The sequence below is a fragment of the Apteryx mantelli genome, chromosome 1 (assembly GCF_036417845.1).
Source record: "Apteryx mantelli isolate bAptMan1 chromosome 1, bAptMan1.hap1, whole genome shotgun sequence".
Classification (NCBI taxonomy): domain Eukaryota; kingdom Metazoa; phylum Chordata; class Aves; order Apterygiformes; family Apterygidae; genus Apteryx; species Apteryx mantelli.
In genome coordinates this window covers 76,206,403-76,221,245 of record NC_089978.1, presented here as the reverse complement: position 1 = coordinate 76,221,245, position 14,843 = coordinate 76,206,403, and the positions used below count along the sequence as shown (strand labels likewise).

The 14,843-nt window shown below is 36.8% G+C and overlaps 1 protein-coding gene across 3 annotated transcripts in view; it reads left to right on the top strand.

The window, feature by feature from the left end:
• Nucleotides 1-14,843, top strand: part of ATP11A (ATPase phospholipid transporting 11A) — a 144,193-nt gene that overhangs the window by 84,647 nt on the left and 44,703 nt on the right. For 2 of the 3 annotated variants that reach the window (XM_067295749.1, XM_067295757.1), the window contains exons 3-6: nucleotides 9,063-9,152; nucleotides 9,698-9,778; nucleotides 12,740-12,847; nucleotides 14,231-14,359. In XM_067295749.1, the coding sequence (XP_067151850.1) occupies nucleotides 9,063-9,152; nucleotides 9,698-9,778; nucleotides 12,740-12,847; nucleotides 14,231-14,359 (408 nt within the window). Of the gene's footprint in view, nucleotides 1-9,062; nucleotides 9,153-9,697; nucleotides 9,779-12,739; nucleotides 12,848-14,230; nucleotides 14,360-14,843 lie in introns of those variants that run through there. The other variant, XM_067295765.1, reaches the window with a different exon arrangement.

Genomic DNA, 14,843 nt, shown 5'->3' with positions numbered 1-14,843 from the left:
CAATACTGCTAGGGGTAACCTGATGCATATCAAGAATAACTACAGAGCTCGGAGGGGTAAAAGTTTTTACTGGGCATGGGGGCCCAGGTGGTCATCTCAATCCTTCCAGTGAGGGGAAAGGCTCAAGAGGAAGTAGACTTATCCAGCAGGTCAACACTTGGCTATATGGCTGGTGTTGCAGGCAGGGCTTTGGCTTCTATGACCTTGGAACCTTCTTTGAGGAGCAAAGGCTACTGAGCAGGGATGGGATACTTCTGACAAAGTGGGGCAAGAGTGTCTTTGCAAACAGGCTTGCCAACCCTGTGAGGAGGATTTTAAACTAGGCATACTGTGGGAGGTTTACCATGACCTGAAGTGAACCAAAGGTACAAGGGACACAGTAGATGTGTCCTGGAGACAGCATGCCAGTGGAGGCTCTCACACCTCCTCTGTAAAAACAGCATGGGGCATATCCCAAATGGGGCTTGTACACAAATATGTGTAGCATGGGGAACAAGTAGGAAGAATTACAAGTCCATGCACAGCTGCAGAACTGTGGCCTCATTGGGAATATGGAGACATGGTGGGATAGCTCTCATAACTGGAGTACTGCTATGGAGGGATACAGGCTTTTCAGAAAAGACAGGGTGGGAAGATGAGGAGGACGGGTTGCTCTCTGTGCAAAGGAGTGGCTTGACTGCACTGATCTTTGCCTTGAGACAGCTGACAGTCAGGACAGGCAATTGAGGGAGGTTCCTGATGACTGGAAAAAGGCAAATGCCACACCTATCTATAAGAAGGGCAAGAAGGAGGATCCAGAGAACTATAGACTGATCAGCCTCACCTCAGTCCCTGGGAAGATTATGGAACAAATCATCTCAGAAGCTGTTTTTAAACACATGAAGGGCAAGAAGTGCTTGAAAGCAGCCAGCATTGGTTAACCAAGGCCAAATTATGCCTGACCAACCTCATTGCTTTCTATGATGAGGTCAAGGGGAAGGCAGTGGATGTTGTATAACTTGATTTTAGCAAGATTTTGGTAGTGTCCTATATTCTCTGTATTACCAAGCTGATGAGATACAGGCTGGATAAGTGGATGATAAGGTGGATGGAAAACTGACTGGAATGCCAGGTTCAACGAGATGTGGTATGTGGCGCAAAGTCTAGCTGGTGGCCGGTAACTAGTGGCATCTGCTAGGGATCAGTACTGTGACCAATACCGATTAATGCCTTGATTAATGACTTGGATGACAGGACACAGTGCTGCGCTCTCAGCAAGTTTTCAGACAACACCAAATTGGGGGGTGGGAGTGGGGTGGTCAACAAGCTGGAGGGCAGAGCTGCTATTCAGAGGCACCCAGACAGGCTGGAGAAATGGACTGACAAGAACCTTATATAAGTTCAGTAAAGGGAAATGCAAGATCCTGCACTTGGGACAGAATAACCTCATGCACCAGCACAGGCTGGGGCCAACTGGCTGGAAAGCAGCTTTGCTGAAAAGGACCTGGGAGTTTTGTGGACAAGTTGAACATGAGCTAGCATTGTGCCCTTGCGGCAAAGAAGGCTGACAACATCCTGGGCTGCGCTGGGAGGAGTCTTCCCAGCAGGTTGACAGAAGTGATCCTTTTCTATTTGGCTCTTATGAGAGCACATCTGGAGTACTGTGTTCAGTTTTGAGCTCCCCATTATAAAAAAGACATTGACATACTGGAGCAAGCCCATCAGAGGCCACCAGGTTGGTCAGGGAGCTGGAGAACGTGACATATGAGGAGTGCCTCCGGGAACTGGGTCTGTTCAGCCTGAAGAAGAGAAGGCCTAGAGGGAGCATCTGTGTTGTAGATTGCTGTCTACAGACTGTAGATTGTACAGTAGTCTACAACTACGCGATTGGAGAATACAGAGAATATGGAGCCAGACTCTTCTTGGAGGTATTTGGTGAAAAGATGAAAGGCAGTGGATACAAGTTGGAACATGGGAAATTCTGATTACATATGAAGAATTTTTCTTTTATCATGAGGTGGCCAAGTACTGGAACAAGTTGTGCAGAGAGCTTGTGGAATGTCTGTCCTTGGAGATGGTCCTGAGTTACCCGATCTAATTAGACCTGCTTTAAGCAAGGGGTTGGACTAGATGGCTTCCAGAAATCCAGCTGAAGTTATTCTATGATTCTAAATTTCTATATCTGCTTATAGCAGATAGCTTATAGCAGTAAGCTATAGAAATATAGTTTATAACATCTTAATATGCAGACTGTTTCAAACTTGTGCATGCAAGGAGGGGATAGTATGATGGTATTGTTTGGGTGCATTTACACTGTTTGGGATGCTCCTCACTTCATTCCAGCAGCCATTTTCCCTTCGTTTGTTCTCACTGTGTTGTTCCTGATATTCCTTCCGTGTATCTCTACCCATGCGAATGTACTGGAAATACTTCAATGTTCAGGACATTCCAGGAACTGCTAAAAGAGGAAGTACAAATTAGAGTGTGCAAAGCTCCTTGCTTTTACCATAATGCTCAGCACTGTTCCAGCAGAAATTCATGCCTATGTGCTGCCCCTCTTCCGTGCAGCACTCACTCTCGGCATCATGTTATAAAAACACAAAGAGAGGCTGTGAGTCTCTGGTTTTTCATTATCTTGCCACATTTAGAGGAAATGTTAATTTTGAAGGTTAAAGAACTATTAAAATGCCTCCACCAAGAAGAGCCCCTTGGAATGCGGAGGAGTCCTAGGCTATCTCAGACCTCTCGGAGCAATGCTTCGTAACTGGAAAAATTTGTCTGGCCTCTACAGGGACATGACATGAGAGCTTTAAATTGAAGAGTTCAAACACAGCCCAAAGCAATGTCATTTGAATGTCAACAGTGCATCCTAAGCAAAGGCCACAATGGGAACTGGCACGGTCATGTGCACCCAAAGCAGCTAAATAATTATATATAGCATGCCTTGTGGGGCAGAGAGGTCTGTGCGCAAATACTTGTGGGCTAGGTAGCAAGCTAGGGCATGTTCTGTGTGCCTTTTAGTGTGGGCATATTGATCTGCTCTAAAAGGGGTTCACTATGAGCAATGTGATGTGAACTACCCTGAATCATGTGGTACGGAGAAACAGGGGTCTCTCCATCAAGAGAGTCATAAACACTGTGAAGATAAAGCTCAAGTAAATACTTCTATTAAAATATAGCTAACTATGTATTTCTACATTCATTCCAAGTTGTGTTCTATACATTGCAAAGCACTTTTCAAAATTTCATGGATATCGCTATTCTATTTTTATTGGATCACAAGAAGCACAGAAGCCTGAAGTTTTTTGCTTGGAGAGGTGAGACTGATTTAATATATCAAAAATCATAGCTCAGTTCTGCCACAACTTACTATGTGATTATTCTAAGTAAGTCACTTGAGATAGAGACTGAAATCAGTGCTTAGGATTTCAGCTAATTATTGATTTACTATTTTTCACACCATTTGCTGTAGTTGTTACTGCCAGTTCTCTGCTCTGTTAAACTTTGGGAAATTATTTGTCTAAAAAAGAGTAATATTTATATAAAATAAAACCAATTTTAAAGCATTTGTCAAGCTTTTGAGGAGACTTTTTTCATCTATCCTGTTGAAGGGGGAATACCTTAAAAATATATATAAATATATGTAAAATATGTAGTAAATATATAGATACAATTTGAATATAACAATATTTTATGTTATAATATATAAAATATAATACATACATATATATAAATATACAGTCCACTTACTAAGGTGGCATCTTGAAAAAATATATCGTCTCTAGGTAATTGATAGGTACTATAAAAATCTGTATGTTAAAAATACTGAAGTCACTATGGGCATGTTCAAGTCTTGCATATGTTTCTTGATTTGTTAAAAGAAAAACATGGACAAGCTTGAAAAAGGAAATGACTAAAACATTATTTGTTCAGCTTTTATCTTTTCTTCCCAATTCTGTCTTGCAGAAGGGGTTAGAATTCAGCATGGTAAGATGTCTACAGACATCATCTACAGCAACATGGTTGATATTTTTGGCAAAATAGATTTAAGCACTTACAAGAAACAGCAAAAAGGGTCCAGTAACTTGGAGGGAAAGCAGTGTCAGACTATGAAATCAGAGCAGGTTAGAAAAGAGATGGTGACTGTTTAAACAAATAAGCTGTGAGAAATTGAGGAAGTGGTGTTGAGAGATCTTAATACTGCAGTCTGGAGTGCTTTGCTTTTCTTTACAGCTCCAGCTTTTGATGTCAAGTGATTACATAAGAAACTCTCCTTTTACTTAAGAAAATATCAGCCTCTTAGAATGCAGAGCAAGCTTGAAATCTGAGCCAAAATTCTGGAATACAGATATCAAATGAAAAGGTCAAAATACAGTCTTTAAAAGAAAATTAAACCATTGTTATGGTACTCTATTTGATGTTTTTAAATTCATGGGATTGGCTCTAACAAGGAGGTGCTGTAGTTGGATCTAGAATTGACCTGGCTTTCGCAAAGGGGCAGAATGCAAGAACTGTTGAGATGGGACAGCTGCACATTTGGCAGTACTGCCGAGGTGTACCCAAACAGTCTAAGCACAGAATTGCGGGTATTATCACGATTACAATTTTGCTTGAATTATGCTGTTTTGAATGCAGGCAGACTGATTTTACAGTTCCTTTCACAGTGCTTTAGATGTATCTGTTCATAATCCTTAGATGAATACAAAGCTCTACTTGCTCTCTGACCTATTACCTCTAGTATGCAGAAGGCACGTACGCATTTTACCTTCTAAGTCTTCTGGAACAATTAAAAAAAACCCAAACAGTTAAGCCTTCCCATCTTAAAAGTGTCAGGTGCCTAACTATTTGGATATCCTTATTTCCTTCAAGCAAGATATATTGAAAAAGGTAGTTAAATATCCGTAAACTATGTTTTTCAGTGTTTTCAAAGAACATTACTAGAAATTAACTCAATAGAGAGAGAATTAGCTCTCTACCTGGGCATAGTAATCTAATGTATTTAACATCTTCATTTTTAATGTCTTTTCATTGAAGATTTTTATTTTGTTGCTGCCTAACTAGGATTAAGAGACTTGAATGCAGCCATGAGATAACTCTTGCTCTGAGCGGCAGCCACTCTGTTGTTTTTCCTAGGATTGATTATGATGGTTATACATTAATCATCCATTTGTAGATATTGCTCTGAGCTACTGATGCTCGGAGAAAGTGAATAAAATGTGGGGTACCTCCAAAATGTCTTTATGACCAGGAGGTGTGAACTGTGAAATTAGCATGTCCTGAAAACGTTTGTTTTCACTGACTAGTTTCGTTGTGGCGTTCCAGGTTTGTTTAGAAAGCCTGGTAAAGCTGAAGTGGAGGCAACATGTCTTTTCAGAAAAGAAAGTGATGTCTGCCTTGGCATAGCCAATGTTGTATCTTTCTAGGTCATTAATAAAACTGAATTCTTTAATTTCCATCCATGCTATTTCCATTGTTAGGTGAATTTCTGAAGAGACTTTGAAGTGAATTTCTTTTTTCTCTCAACTTTCAATGGTCGTATGGCTGCCAAGGCGGAAATGTGAAGAAATTAGACTGGAGTAGTACAAGTATTGCTAGGCTTCATTTCATAGCCCAGAGATTCCTGTAGTAAGTGTTGTTGGTGCTGCTACATCATGATAATTGTAATATTTTAACACAACTACAAATTTGTTTGGAACCTGCATTCTGAGTTTGTCTCATTCTCTGAGCAGCATGAACACTAGAAGTTAATAGAATCAACTGTCAGTTATTAAATATTCTCATTTAATACTTTTAATGTTTGTGATGCATCAGTAAGAGTATGAATACTAGTCAGGTAGTATTTGTAATGCCCTTCTACAGGAAAAAGAGTGCAGCACAAACCAATAAGGATACAAGATCTGATGAACAATGGGAAGTATTGTTCTACTGGGTGGAAATGAGGGCTGTTACATTTACATAGATACAGGCCCTTCTCAAATTTCCTTCTTGCTTCAGCTCCCTTAAAGGTTTTAGTTGACGGTTACAATTTATGTCTTTGGAATTTTGTGGCTGATTACAGTATTTTCCAAAATAAATCCAAATTAAAAATGCTACCTGCAACCCTGGACTGAGAATACTATGGTATGGTTAAGTCCTGTCAGCTGTGATCACATTTTACTTTGTGACAATGTGCACCAGCTTCCATATAAATAGTTAATACATATTCAGATCTGTCTAGACATCTTGGTGCTCTTTCTTTCTTGCCTAAAATCCTTCGTAAAGTGTTACTTCTTTGAAGAAGAATGGGCAGGATAAAGTTGTGCTGTGTATGTGTTAAATCCAGTATAATAAAATGCTAAAAATCTGTAAGGGTAAATGAAAATGAAGTTTCAAGTTCTCTGTTTTTAAGAAACATCTGTTTCAAGCAACACCTCTCAAACCACAAAAATGATCTGCTCCCAGGCATTCATATATACTTAGACAGAAAAGCTGCTGACCAAAGGTTAAGTTGCAGTAAAGGAGAGACCCAGCGCTTGACTGGAGAAGTAGTGAACTGAGGTTGGATTATGAGGAGGATCAGATACTTAGGGTAAAGGTGAATGTTCAGAACTTTCTACAGATTTTATTTTAACTATTTGACTTGGTTTCCTCAATCTGGTATTTTAAATATCTGATCTGACAGCAGCATGCTGCCACCATACATTTAATCAAATTACCATATAGGAGATTTAAACAGGAAGTTATTGCTTACAAGATTATAATTTTACTTTATGAATGGTCTCTTGTGAAACTTGTATAAATCATCAAAATTTAACAGTGGAAACATGGAAAAACACTTGTTATATCAAAACTGCTAAACAGAGAAAAATGTAAGCAAAAGTTTTCACTGAAACATCTGTTCATGTTACCTTCTGCGCAGGCAGAGATTCATAAGGAAATAAATACATAAGATTAGAAAATAATTTTCCTGATAATCAATGATGAAAATATAGAATTATTGTAATTGGTTTCTTCTTACATACCATTATTTGCAGCATATGAAGTAAAAGAAATCTGGTGTTTTGATAATAGTGAATAAAGAAATAAGAAAATAGCATGCGTTTTTGATGTCTCAGTTGTGGTTTGCAGTCTCATGCCTAGTGTAATCATATATACAAAGCCCTCCAACAAGAGCTTTTTTGCTGTGTGTAGCCATTAGAGTGCCAGGGAGATCACAACAGTTGAATTCAGAATGTAAGCAGGATTTTTTCATTTGGAAAATTGTTACATTTTGGTTGTGCTTCATAAAGACAACTGAAAAATGTTAATATAAAAATTATTTTATTTGTTCTTAAACTAAAGCTGAAAGTCAAAACTCCAGATGCTCTACAGTCCTGCACATAAATTATCTTTCAGCCAAGAATCTGTTAATTTATGTTTTGTTTTCTGTCTGTGCATCACCATCAGCGTTTAAGCCTTTCATTGATGGCTACAGCTCTAAGACTGTAAGCAAAAAGATACCTCGTTGCTGATATTGTTGTCCTTGTCACTAACTACAAGGCTGAAATCCCTGGGAGTGGGACCTTCCCTCTCTGTACTGTCACATATCGCAACAGCAGCTTTAAATGTTTGGGATCATTGTGCAAGTGAAACTCCCTATCAAGTCTAACCAGCTCTGTTTTGAAATTCTTCAGCCAGCACAAGTGGATGGGGTAGGGGAAGTGCAAATAGCATTCCAGTCTGAGGAGAAGGACAGCAGCACCTGACTTACAAGTTATTGCATGTATGTCTCCATGGGTTTTGAGGTAACTCTTAAGCAGGATAAGTGTTTACTTAGGGAACGTTTATATTTATTTATACTGCTTTTTGGCACATCATAAGGAAAAGAACATTTCATTCCTATGTCGTACACAGGTATGGGGTTTAATCCAAAACAAGTAATAAGATTATCCTGCATAACAGGGGTTGTATGTGGAAATAAACGCTGCTTCTCAAGGTTGCACTTGGTCTGTAGATAGAATACAGGTACTTCCCTTTTAGAGCGCTAGCTGTCTTTGCTTTCAGGGCGAAATTCAGAAGTAATATAACGAGTGGTATAATGTGCTTATCAGCTATTGTCAGTGCAGTCTGCCAAGAAGAGAGAAGACACATTTGTAGCAGAAGAAATAATTTGTTGAAGCTTCCCAGGCTGCCTGCTTTGAAATAAAAGTTACGCTGGAGTTGACATTTTATTACGTGCCAAATGATAATTTGGATAATAAGATGATACAGTGCTAGTTTTCTTAAGCCATTTTACACACGTTTTTACACAATTTTAGCTGACATTTTTCACATATGTTCTGATGTGCAATACTCTGATGCAGTTTGTGGACCTACAAAGTGAGGTGTGTAAGAATGAAAAGCGCATAGTTGAACCTGCTGCAGGGCAGGGGAAGGGACTAGATGACCTCTTAAAGTCCTTTCTCTCTCACTTTTCTATGTTTTTTTTTCCTTTGAAGTTTTTACAGTTTCTGTTTACACTTTTATATACTATACCTCAGGTCATTTTATTAAACTTTAGCTATTTGTAAGATTAGTAGAAAAATACACTCTTATTCAGTATAGTTTATTGTGAGGAGTATGTTTATGTTAAAGCCAGGGGACAAAAGAGCAGCTGACAACTTACTTGGTCCCCAACTTGCTATCCGTGCCTAGTTAACACTCAGAATGCCACCTACCTCCACAAGTCATGCCTACAAAATGGAAGTGAATTAAAAGTACTGTTAGGAATAAGATGACTAAAATGTTTTTTAAATCCTTTGCTGGCTTTAAATGAACTGTTGTGTAACTAAATATCTGAATGAGCACTGTTGTTATTAAAAAAACTATTTCAGTCCATAGTACCAAGATTGCCACAGTTCAGAAAAACCTGTCTGAAGCAATTAATATGATTCCAAGAATACATGACTGATAATTAAGATTCCATTTCAGTAAATATATTAAATAAAGTAACAAAGGTATTATCCAGTATTTTTGTTGTATTTAATCTTGGGTTATGAATTAGGAATTTGCTTGATTTTTTAGAGCGTAAAGTATGAATAATATTTTCTCTCACAAACACTGCAAATCTTTGTGTTTATTTTCAGTACACGTTCTGGAACTTTGTACCAAAAAATTTGTTTGAGCAGTTCAGAAGAATAGCTAATTTTTATTTTCTCATCATTTTTCTTGTTCAGGTAAGCTATCCCCATTTTTAAATAAATTTCTGGAGTCTTCCAAATTACAATGAGGTATGCTGATTGAAGAAAAGCTTTGGCAGTTAGTCACCTAATAAACTGCTCTGACTAGATGGTTAGAGATCTGGGTATTTCCAAAAGAAATATCACTTTATTAACTTCTGTTTCATTAAAAAAGTTTCAGTCCTGTAAGTACCTATTTTGAAGTGAATTTTGTGTGATATTTTCCTGAGCACTATTTGAAAAAAAATCCAAATAGTTAATATCAAATGTGAAATGCAAATGTGATAATATGTCTTATTATATCTTATTATAGCATATTATATCTTTTATATCTTATTATAGCATGTGGTTATAATTTTTCAGTTTTTGCTGGTATTGTGTATATTTTTAAAATTGAATTCGAATACTGCTCTTTTTAATTAAATGTTCTTGGTGCTTGGGCACATATTGGTTAAAAAATTACTTCAAACATTTTGCTTGAAAAATTGACTGTTTTCAGTCACAAAAATATAACCAGAAAATATTTTTTCCTTTTGTTACAGTTAATTATTGATACACCTACTAGTCCAGTTACAAGTGGACTTCCACTTTTATTTGTCATCACTGTAACAGCTATCAAACAGGTGAGAACTTTAATGAGAAAAAAGTAAAACTAAAGAGAGTATTTTATTTATTTTATATTTCATTTTTTCCCTGCCTTTATGTCATACTGTCTTAGGGCTGTCCCTGACAAATGATTTTGGTGAAGTTTCAGAGAGTAATTTTATTTTTGTTTCGTAGTTACAGTAGGAGTTGGTTGCTAAATGGTGGTGTCTTTCCTTAATTCAACAGAAGCTTTTAAATTATTTTGTAAGTTCAGCATTCTTGTGTTCCAAGCGATCATCTCCATTCTTGTGTTTACTCAGCACACTGACTTTTTTCTGTTTCGAAATAGTAATCCACATCCTATTACATTTTTTTATAATGATTGAAAATGAGTTTAGTAAGAACTACAGAAGCCTATAAGATAAATCTGCTTTTAGCTTCAGGATGTCCTAGCCTTTATAGTATGAACAGATAATAAAAATTATTTTGGCTACAATCTTCACTATATATCGGTTATAATCTACAATTTATAATGATAGCTGCAATACTTCCTACAGATTAGTACTGAGTATATGTCATAGTATTTCCTCACATTTAATATGAAAATTAATCTACAAAAGTGAAATAATTTTTAGAAATCAGTTCTTGCCAATCAGTGAAGTTTAAAAGATCCTAATAAAACTTGTTCTGTTCAAATAGAATTGCATTATATTGGTAAGAAACTGTACAAGTTTGCCGTTTCACTTTTAAGTTAGTATCAAAAGTAATGGGTTATGGTAGTTTTTCACCTAGAACCCTAATACTACAGTGGTACTGGTTAGTATGAGCACTTAAATGTAGACTGAATCTCATTGGAATCAGTGGAACCTAAGGTGGTTATAGAGTGCTTTAATTCATGGGATATTGCAATCATGAGTATCAGATCTGTTCATTATCAGGGCTTCTGCTGTTACAAATTTGATCTGGATCAGGTGTGAGCACATGATTCCACTTCCATTGGTTGAGCCAGAGCAGAATTTGTTGACTTTGTCGGCTTCAGGCCAGCTGCAGAAATACCTGACCTGGCATAAAGCCTGCCAGTACAAAGTTAACTCATCAAAAATGTTACTAAATCTGAACTAGCAAGTGAGTTTCTAAGCAATGCTTTGCATTGTGTGGCTGCAGCACTCTTCATCTGCGTTTACTGTGGTGTCTCACCATAGCCACAGAGTAGTTTCTCAGACTCCGAGCTCCTAAAGTAATAGTCACAAATAGCGGTCTTTACAGTGATTCTATTATTTGTTTTGCTTGTTGCCTTCAGTCCAATCTAATCATAATTGCTCCTGCAGGACAGCTATCAGTGTAAGAACTCACTGGCACAGTGAGTTCCATTTCATGGTTCAGTCTCCACTGTATCTTTGGGTCCACACATCAGCCATTTCTTTCCTACCGGGAGATAAAATAAGTGAACGGGATATAAATGTGTTAGGAAGATTTGTGCAAGCAGCTTGATGTTCATAATCTTTTGCCTGTCCACTCGAAGGAGTTAGCACTTTTTATGGGCATAAAAAAGATCTCTCATGCTATACTTCAAAAAGAATATCCTGTTTTCTGGATTGATTATGAAGTTGGATATCAGAAAAATTCCTATGTCAGAACGCTCCACATTTTAGCTCAAAACTTATATGGAGGCTCTGTTTTCCTTACCTACCTTTGGTCGTGCTCCAGGGCTATGACGATTAAAACAATGACAAAAAAAGGGAGTAATTTTGATTGTCCCTGAATAGGATAACTGATTACCACCATTGGTACTTTATAGTCTTTATGATAAATGCAAATTTATTGTTCATTAGTTTTCAAAGAAACTATAAAAAAGTGTTTTTATTTCTTCACACTGCTGGCTATACACAGTTGACTGTACTTTGCAGTAGAATTTGGATCTTGCAGATGAGCAGAGGTGTGATAAATGCAATAGCTAGCATTTTAGGCATGACTTTCCTACTCTAAGATTTTAGATGTTACACCTGACAGTCTCTCACTATAGTTTGGTAGGAGTCAAACAAAGTCTGGATTATGACTTGCTGTGTATAATATTATGATTGAATCTCCTTAAGTCTGTCCTCAGACTACTGGTGTAGACTTTGGGGCCTGCTTGAGCAGCTGTACCAGCTCCTGAAAGAATGTTACACCAAAGCTGTAAAGAGTTCTCGGCTTATCTCTGAGTGCATTCAGAGTAGTGATACTCGTGTTCTATGCTGAATTTTCAAATGTACTAAAGAGAATTAGATGTAAAATTTCAATGGCATACAAGTAGCATTTTCCATCTCTTCCCATTAGTGTCTTTGTCAATCGCAGTCTTTAGCCCAGTGCAGGACCTTTGGGTTGGAAAGTTGCAGATTCCCTGTCCTTCGCTTTGTCTGTTGGTATAACACCACAAATTGATAGAATAATTCAGCAATCCAAATTGGTTAGTCTGCAAAGTCTCTTCCTCAGACAATGTTCTTGAGGACTGATATGTTGCACACAGGGCTAAAAAGTTCAACATAATTGTAAAGCAATCAGGAAATATGACTACCTTCAGTCATGCCCTTACCTTATCATCTTTCAATATGGCGTCCCAGCCTTCCAAAATGCATTTTCTACATTTTATCTTCTAAGCAACAACCTCTATACATACTTTACACTCAATACATAGTGAATAGACTAAGAGCAAGAAATGATCACTTAAACACCAGGAACTGCTCTGTGCATTGAAACACCCTTGTTCATCAAAATGTCTTTGTTAAAATATATATTTTTGTTGACTAATTGTAACTGTAAGTGCTCTTTTTCACATATGTCCAACATGACTGTATCAGTGACCTATGTATCACAGTTTCATTTGTTCTCATGAGAATCTTTTCTTTTTCTTCCTTATTTTGCTCAAGGATCATTTTAAAAATTTTTCTTGCAAGATAGATCTGTTCTGTGTCTTTATAGCTAAATGTGCATCACCGTCGATCCATTTCACTGTTTTCTAGGGTTATGAAGATTGGCTTCGACATAAAGCTGACAATGCAATGAACCAATGCCCTGTTCATTTCATTCAACATGGTAAACTGGTTAGAAAGCAAAGCCGAAAATTAAGAGTAAGTAACTATAACTTAACAGCTTTTAGGAGTCAGGCTTTACATTACAGTTTTTGTAAAATAAATTTTACAGAAATGTAGCGTAGAAGACATTGTAGTATTTATTACATTTCATAGAGATTAGACCTAAAATATAGTGACTTTTAATTGAATATCTCTGAATAAAATATTTTAATAAGCTACAGATATTTCTGCTTTATCCTTGCTCTGTTAACTCCTCTGTCATAACTGTTATTTTCCATTTTTTTACTTGGATTGTTTCACTGATGATTTGTCTTTTGTCTTCTCTTCATTTTTGGTTCTCTTTAGGTAAGCAAATTAGTAACTTCTTTAAGCCTGATTATCATAGACCACCCTATCTCTTTGTCCTATTTCTTGTAGAGAAAATACAACACATTCAGAATACATTCTGCATAGCCCATCAGATCCCAGCCTCTCCATGGGGCTTCTGAATTCCTCTAAATACCCTTCCTGGTGTTGTAAAGGTTATTTTCAGAAATCAATGTCTGTAATTTTTTTTGTGAGCAGATGAACTTGTCATCCTTGTTTATTTTTAGAACTCAGCAAAACTGATAGATATTTGTTCACTATTTCTTTATTTCTAATATTTTTGTTAGGAATATCTTTTTCTGCTTTGCCCTATTTGGCCATAAATAGCTCTACAGTGTTCACAGCCTTCCTGCTGTGACCTTTCCCTTTGAGTGTGATAGCTTCTGCCTTGACTTTTCAAGTAATAAAAAAAAAAAAGAAATCACAGGCTGAACACTGCATGTGTGTGCCTCAACAGTTATCTATCCCAAATAAAAATAATAAAGTACAGAATAATTGGAATTTGTATTACATTAATTAATGCATTACCTATGTTTTCTACATTTCTCTCCTACCCCTTGCTTTTCAGAGATCATATTTTAAGGAACTAAATATTATGAGAGACAGGCATAGCAAACATTTGTATGCAATGGGGTATCTGTAGGTATCAGTAACTGAATGAACTCAATGCTTATCCTCAAGAGCCAATGAGAGTAGCTCAAACCTCAGGCTCTTTTTGAAACAGGGATTTTTGTTGCATGTGTCCTTAAAGTGAGGATAGTATTTTCCACATCTCAAATAATGTTGTAACGGATAATAAAACGTTATCTGTAAGATGGTTTGAGATCCTCAGAGGAAAGAAAGTACACAGTAATCCTCTCATTCATTCCATAGGGTGTAATTCTGGTTTTGAGAGATACCTCTTTATTTCTTTACTCCTGTGGTAAAATCCTAGTGTAAATAAAATTGATGATTTTTCAAGAGTTTTGAGTGAACCTATAATTTTGTTCTTGAAATCTGAAATTTGGACTGTTACAGAAATAAAAAATGTGTTTTATTTGTTTTTTTTCTTAGGTTGGAGATATTGTGATGGTAAAAGAAGATGAAACATTCCCATGTGACTTAATACTTCTGTCAAGTAGTAGAGGGGATGGAACCTGTTTTGTTACAACAGCTAGTTTGGATGGTGAATCCAGTCATAAAGTAATAAAACGTTATGCATTTTCTTTTTAAATCAAAATTGGCCTTTAACTTTTTACAGAAAATACATTATAATTTCATGCATATATGTGCAAGCAGACATGCTCACTTGTGTAATTTAAGTTTCTACCAGTTGAATTCTTCATTTTTCTTAATGTTACATTGTTTTAGGAGAAGTTTTAAAACATAGTTGTTTGCAGTTTTGCCTGTGCCCAGTATAGGCATGCAGATTACAGAGATAATGCACAAGCTTTTGTTGTATTTATATGCTTTCATGGAAACCTGATTTGTGAGACACTGCAAGAATTTATACAAATAATGTAAGAAGGTGCCCAAATAGAAGCATTTAAAGTTGTATCTTATTTGAAATATGAGGTCTTATGTAGAAGCTAGTAAAGGTACTTCACACTGACCTGAAGTGTGAATATCTGCAGATTAGTATCTTGTATATGTCATTACTTTTTTGATCTTATTTATACCTTTCTAT